The sequence below is a fragment of the Alosa alosa genome, chromosome 12 (genome assembly GCF_017589495.1).
Source record: "Alosa alosa isolate M-15738 ecotype Scorff River chromosome 12, AALO_Geno_1.1, whole genome shotgun sequence".
NCBI lineage: Eukaryota > Metazoa > Chordata > Actinopteri > Clupeiformes > Clupeidae > Alosa > Alosa alosa.
In genome coordinates, this window is record NC_063200.1 from 495001 (window position 1) to 502500 (window position 7500).

At 47.1% G+C, this 7500-nt stretch overlaps 1 protein-coding gene across 1 annotated transcript in view; it reads left to right on the top strand.

Moving 5' to 3' along the window:
• rgs3a (regulator of G protein signaling 3a) overlaps window positions 1-7500 on the top strand; it is a 284842-nt gene that overhangs the window by 258746 nt on the left and 18596 nt on the right. The window contains 1 exon segment of the mRNA XM_048258184.1: window positions 401-480. Within this exon segment, the coding sequence (XP_048114141.1) occupies window positions 401-480 (80 nt within the window).

The following is a 7500-nucleotide window of genomic DNA, read 5'->3' on the forward strand; positions in this document are numbered from 1 at the left end:
TAACACGACACCAAGACCCTGGTGTCTCACTGGAAAGACCCAAGAGCACTCACAGACACACACACACACACACACACACAGAAGCACACACTTACACAGAGAGAGGCACACACACACACACACACGCATAGGTCCACTCACACAGTCTGAGACAGGGTCACATGATCTCCTTGCTCTCTCCGACACACACACACACACACAAATACCCCCATTGAGACTGGAGTGTGAGCTGTGAAGGATTAGTGCAGGTTTGTCGTGGAGCAGCTACTGTGGACTAGTGGACTGGACAGCCCTGCTCTCACCACTGCGGCCCGGGCTGCTGCTGGCTGGCTGGAGTGTGTGTGTGTGAGCAGTGTGTGTGTGGATGATGCAGACTGTCCTCTTGGTCTTGTCCCCTCAGCTCAGCGCCTCTTCTGGATCTCACTGCAGCTGCGACGTCGACCCCGGACAGGGGAACAAGAAGAAGAAGCCCAAGAACCTGTAAGTCCCTCTAACCCTCCCTCTCTCACTCTCCCCTCTCCCTCTAACCCTCCTCTCCCCTCTCTCTCCCTCTCCCTCTCACCCCCCCAAGAACCTCTCACCCTCCTTCTCACCCCCCCTAAGAACCTGTAAGTCCCTCTAACCCTTCCTCCCCCCAAGAACCTGTAAGTCCCTTTGCTCTCTCACCTTTCTTTCTCTCTCCCTCATTCTCTCTCTCTCTCTCTCACTCCCTCTCTCTCTCTCTCACTCCATCTCTCACTCTGTCAATCTCACACTCCCTCTCTCTCTCACTCACTCCCTCTCTCACTCTGTCAATCTCACACTCCCTCTCTCTCTCTCTCACTCCCAGAACCTGAGTCCACTTCTCTGTCTGTCTCTTTAATTATCTCTCTCCCTCTCTCTCTTCTCTTGTTCTCACTCTTTCTGTCTGTCACTCTCTCTCTCTCTCTCACACACACCACACACACACACACAAACACACACACCACACACACACACTCATTCTCTCAATTCTTATTTTCCCTTCATTCTTTATTTCTGTTTCTTTTTTCTCATTCTTTTCCCCCCTGTTTTTGTTCTTAATCATGTATTCCCACCCGTTTGTGAGAGCTTAGCTTCATCACTAGGCTAATTAGCACCTAATCATGTATTCCCACCCGTTTGTGAGAGCTTAGCTTCATCGCTAGGCTAATTAGCACCTAATCATGTATTCCCACCTATCCAGACTACACTAGCAGCCTTCTCTTGACACCATGATGTAGGACTGAAGCTAGCAGGCACTGGGGAGTTCCCCACTCCATGGAGATATTATCTTACATTGCAACTTTCCTAACTAGATCAACACAATCCCAGGAGTCTTTTTCGCACTCTTCAGACTAGAAGTGTTCTTTGGACTTTTGGAGCTGCATGTGGTGCTCAGAGCTGGATTAAAGGTAGAATCAGTTTGAGCAACAGCTAAGCTAGCAGCTAACAGCTAAGGCCTTTTGGAACCAACGCGGCTCTTTTTGTGCTTTGTTTGTGGTTAAAACAACACAGACTCACTTATCTGTAAAGATAAAACCAATCTCAGGCAAAAGAGGAGATTGAAAACCAAAGCTTCATCTTTATGTAAACATGAAGTGGTGGTCATCCAGAGGATTGTGATAATCCTATTATACTGCATAGTGCTATGATCACAAGTTGCACTTAGTGCTATGATCACACTGCTCAGTTGGACTTAGTTCTACGGTCTATTGGACCAGAAAAACACTTTTTTATTCTTATATTGCTTTGTGAATCTGGTAATTAGTCATTGCTCTAAATGAGGAGTGGTGGGAGTCAAAGGTCATCTACACTGTGTGGTCATGTCCTGTCAAATCCCAGACGTGAAAGATACAATCTATCTGCACTAAGGGGTGAAGGTGTAAATGTGCCTCATCAAGAGTAGCTGATGGCTTTCCCCTCTCATGTGCTAAATAAGTGTGTGTGTGTGTGTGTGTGTGTGTGTGTGTCTGTCTGTGAGGACCCTCTGATTGATCAGCTGTTGATTGGGTTCTCCTCACCTCCCTGTCACTCAGAATGAAAGGCTCCTCGCTTTTCAACGCCCTCAGGCAAGACAATGGCCCCTAGATAGATAGATAGATAGATAGATACGTAGATAGATAGATAGATACTTTATTGATCCCCAGGGGAAATTCAAGGTCTCAGCAGCATACAGACAACACAAACACATTCTTTAACAGCAGAAAGAGTAATTAAAGTATATAATATAAAAACACAACTAAGCAATAAGGACAGTAGAAGATAAAGAATATGCTAAGTATACTAAAATACAAATTATACTAACTAACACTTAATCTAAATCAATTCTAAAAACAGTATCCACATAGTGGTGATTAATCAATCAGAGGCGCTTGCAATGACTGAGGCAGGGACTAAACCTGTGATTCTCTGTGCATAGTAAGGTATGGTAAGGTGCTCTAAGGTGCTCTGTGTAAATTAATGAGTGTCATGGTGGTAGTGCAATGGTGATAGTGGTCATGGTGATAGTGCAAATGAGTAAGTCCAACAGTGCAACAAAAAAGGTATAAGTTGCCAGGCCACAGTTTGGCATGGGGGGGCGGTTATGCATATGTGCTACCGTGCTAATAATATAGCACACAAACAGTGAGGCATAAAGACAGTGGTAAAAGTGGCTAGTGGACAGACAGTACCAAACATGGAGGAGGTGAAAGGCAGACAGACTATGCAGAGAAGTCTATCTCTCCTCTTCCCTTTAAGTGAGGCATTGAAAAGTTCAATGGCCCTGGGGACAAATGACTTTCTCTGTCTGTTGTGCAAGGCAGTGAGCGAAGTCTCCAGCTGATCAGACTCTTCTGCTTAACAATAGTGCTGTGGAGTGGGTGACATTGTCCAAGATGTTGATCAGTTTGTTCAGGGTCCTTTTGTCAGATAGTGAAGTGATGCACTCCAGTTCAGCTCCCATTACAGAGCCAGCTTTCCTTACCAGCCTGTCAAGTCGCCCCACATCCTTCTTCCTTGTGCTTCCTCCCCAACATACTACTGCATAGAAGAGGACGCTGGCAACAACAGACTGGTAGAACATCCTGAGGAGCTTACTGCACACATTGAAGGAATGGCCAACACTTTTCCTCTCTACACTTCCCTCAACCTCAGTGTGTGTGGTCTTGTCTGGGGAAGTGTGTGTGTGTCTGGTTTGGGAGGTGGGTCACAGGACTGCAGGGAGAGAGGTGTGGACGACCCAAGGGCAGGTGGTCAGAGCCCTTTACTGAAACAAAAGTGGACAGAGATCAATGCTTTGGCACATTAGTTTGTGAGTTATTTTTTTAATTGGATTAGATTTCTGCTGTTTAAGTTGGTGCTGTTATGAGTCAGCGTGTGTTCATCTGCAGAGTGTGTTCATCTGCAGTGTGTGTGCAGTGTGTGTTCAGTGTGTGTTCAGTGTGTGTGTTCAGTGTGTGTTCATCTGTGTTCATCTGCAGTGTGTGTGCAGTGTGTGTGCAGTGTGTGTTCATCTGCAGTGTGTGTTCAGTGTGTGTGCAGTGTGTGTTCATCTGCAGTGTGTGTTCAGTGTGTGTGTTCATCTGCAGTGTGTGTTCAGTGTGTGTTCATCTGCAGTGTGTGTTCATCTGCAGTGTGTGTTCATCTGCAGTGTGTGTTCAGTGTGTCTTCATCTGCAGTGTGTGTTCAGAGTGTGTTCATCTGCAGTGTGTGTGCAGTGTGTGTTCAGTGTGTGTTCATCTGCAGTGTGTGTGCAGTGTGTGCAGTGTGTGTTCATCAGTGTGTGTTCAGTGTGTGTTCATCTGCAGTGTGTGTGTGTTCAGTGTGTGTTCATTTGAGTGGCTTTGGATCATGGTTTCTTATGATCTTTGATGGATGGTGTCTTATGACCTTTGACCCATAAACAGGAAGCCAGAAGTAAGTCATTTCTCAGGAGTTGTAATATGGTTGTCTGTGTGTGTGTGTGTGTGTGTGTGTGTTTTGGAGTGGATGTTTGTGTTGTCTGTGTCTTACAAAATGGGAGTTTCATGTTTCTGTCATGATTGTATTCAGACACAATGGAGGCCCTTTGGCTTGGGTGGGGGGGAAGAGGATGCAGGTGTGCAGGATCAAGAGATTGAATTGGTGTGTGTGAGATAGAGAGAGAGAAAGAGTGTGTGTGTGTGTGTGTGTGTTTGTGAGAGAGAGCAATAGCTTTGGCAACACTGTTCCCATACAGTCATGCTAATAAAGCAACTCGAATTTGAATTTGAGTGTATGTGTGGAAGTGTGTTTGTGAGAGAGAAAGAGATAGTGTGTGTGTGTGTGAGAGAGAGAGAGTGTGTGTGTGTGTGTGTGTGTGTGTGTGTGTGTGTGTGTGTGAAGCACGCATGGAACGCCGGCACCACTTCCATATGAAACCCCTTGCTTGTTCAATCCCATCTCAGAATGGAATGTGGCCCTGCAGTGCTGACGCACTGTGTGCTGTTGCTCTAGAGTGCCACTGTGTGCTGTTGCTCTAGAGTGCCACTGTGTGCTGTTGCTCTAGAGTGCCCTGTGTGCTGTTGCTCTAGAGTGCCACTGCTGCCTCTGGGTGACATCTGGCCCAGACAAGGCACGGAGCCGGCACAGGATCACAGCAAAGGCCACCAGTTCCCTAGGCCTCTCTGGATGTGGGCTAGGCAGCTGGGACTGGAGAATTAGGAACGATGTAATTAACTGAGTCAAATGTGTGTGTGTGTGTGTGTGTATTTGTAAGTGTGAGCTTGTGTGTGTGTATGTGTTTGACTCAGTGTAGAGGGAAGCTGATGTGAGCTGCAGTGAATGCTGTTTCTGAGTAGCACACATAGTGTGTGTGTGTGTGTGTGTGTGTGCACATAGCTGCTAATACACTGGCATGACTCAGAGTGACTCTTCTCTTAGCTGCACGTGCTCACTGGACTACACACACACACACACACACACACACACACACACACACACACACACACACACACATACACACACACACAAACACACACACACACACACACACATACACACCCACACATACACACACACACACCCACACACACACACACACATGCACATGTACATGTAGATTTGAAATCCGTTAATGTAAACACATACACACACATACACACATGTACATGTAGATTTGAAATGCGTTGCTGGCGTGACAGAGAAGACAGAAGCCAACGCACAAAGGATGGGGAGAAAAGGAACACACAATTCTCTCTTGCTCTTTCTTTCTTTCTTTCTTTCTTTCTTTCTCTCTTTATTTCTTTCTTTTTTTTTAATCTCTCCCCTGTTTGCATCTCTCTGGTGTGTGTCTCTCACTCTATCTTTTCATTTCCTTCTCTCTATCACCTCTCTCCTCCCCTCCCCTCCCTCTCTCCTCTCCTCCCTCTCTCCTCTCCTCTCCTCCCCTCCCTCTCTCCTCAGTAATCTTTTGATCTGTCATCACCTCATCCGTCTCTTTGAGGAGGGGCAGGGGGGGAGAGGGGGGGGGGGTTGTATTACCCTGTAACTCTTCTCCCTCTCACATGTGCTGCTTAACCCTCTCATAGCTCCTTCACTCCCTCCCTCTCTCTCCCTCTCCTCCCTCCCTCCCTCTCCTCTCTCCTCTCTCTCTCCCTCTCCTCTCCCTCTCCTCTCTCCCTCTCTCTCTCTCCTCCCCTCCCTCCCTCTCCTCCCCTCTCCTCCCCTCTCCCTCTCCTCTCTCCCTCCTCTCTCCTCCCTCCTCTCTCCTCTCTCTCTCCCTCCCTCCCTCTCTCTCCTCCCTCCCCCCTCTCCTCCCTCCCTCTCTGTCTCCTCTCCTCTCCCCCCCCTCTCCCTCCCTCCCTCCTCTCCCTCTCCTCTCCTCCCTCTCTCTCTCCTCCCCCCTCTCCTCTCTCTCCCTCTCCCTCTCCTCTCCCCCTAGCTCAAGACCTCCCTCTTCCCCGACTGGGTGACCCAGTGACCACCCTTAAACGGCTAGCTCAAGACCTACCTCTTAAACGACTGGCACAGCGAGACCTACCTCTTAAATGGCTGGCACAGCGAGACCTACCTCTTAAACGACTGGCACAGGTTTCCCGTCTCAAAGTTGAAGTGTGCGATAAAGCACATGGACACTTACACTTACACCAAACGGGTCCAAACGGGTCCAGTTAGAGAGTAAACTAGGAGGTGTGTGTGTTGTCCAAACGGGTCCAGTTAGAGAGTATAGGGGGTGTTGAGAGGTGGTAATGACCAGCGACTCTCGCCGCCCTGTTTACACCTTTGAGTGTGTATTATAACGAGCGAAACAACACACCTGGTGGTTTGGTGCAGGTGTGACTCATGAATAAACAAATAAGTGTTGTGGTGTCTGCATGAGTGGAGGGCGGTATTGTGTCCAGATGCTTGATTAGAGCGCAGTGTGTTTGGGTGTGACAGGCCTGCTCCAACTCATCGGCACCTCTTTGTTAATCCTACGGAGGAGTTTGGAATACAGCCATCGCATATCTTCCCTGTCCAAACTTGCTAGAATGGATGTGTATTGCAGAACCACTGGGGCACACAAAAGCTTGATTTCCACACAATCCCACTTTTGGTTTCCTGAACATCTTCATTGTGTTTGGGAACGTTTAGCATTATTCAAAAGCCACCGAAACTAAATACAGAAACAGAAACCATCCTGCTTTCCAATTCCAGCCCTCTACCCTCACACACAAAGCCTGCGGTCATCAGCTGATTGATATACACCCTAGAATACAAATACCACCTAGAATATGTAGGTTATAGGTTAAATTTGCGTACTATTAGAACTATTAGAACTATTTATATATCTGTGTGTGGCATTGTATTATTATTTTACAAGCTTTTTATTTTCCTCAATAGTCAAAAGTAAAAAAAAAACTTTCCATGAGAAGTTTCCAAACATGTAGTGAAAATGCTCCACCCCTTTGCTACATACAAATACTATACAATCATACTGAAGATGATTAGCCTGGGTGTTCCCATGCTGCCTTGCGCGCGATTTGATTCACGCTGCTAAGGCAGCCTGGAGACTCATGGAGCAAATTTTCGCCTGAGATAGGGAACCAATCACAGAACAGAGGGGAAAGCAAGACGATGATGAGCTATGCACAGACGCATTTGATAGACATCCGTGGCACCCAATAAACGGATCTGGGCATTTTTTTCAAATACTAGAAAATGAACGTTCCCAGACCACGTCTCATTGAGAACTGGTGGCGCTAGCCAGGCTAGAAGATGATATGAATAGTATATGAATGATGTAAATACTTTATAAAAATGGGATAAAGTGTATGGTTGATAATACAAAAGCAAGCGCTGTCCTGCTAGCCCCATGCACTGTGTGCAAGCTGCTGAAGGCTCTTAGCACGTCTATTCATCACCTCAACATGACTAGCGTGCCAGACGTCCATCAACATAATGGGCCACACAAGCTCTACCAGGGCTGATGCAAATGCAGATGTGGTCTTTGTGTTGAACTTGAGTCCATCAGAGTCCACTTGAGTCCATCAGATTCCACTAGAGTCCATCAGTCCTAGA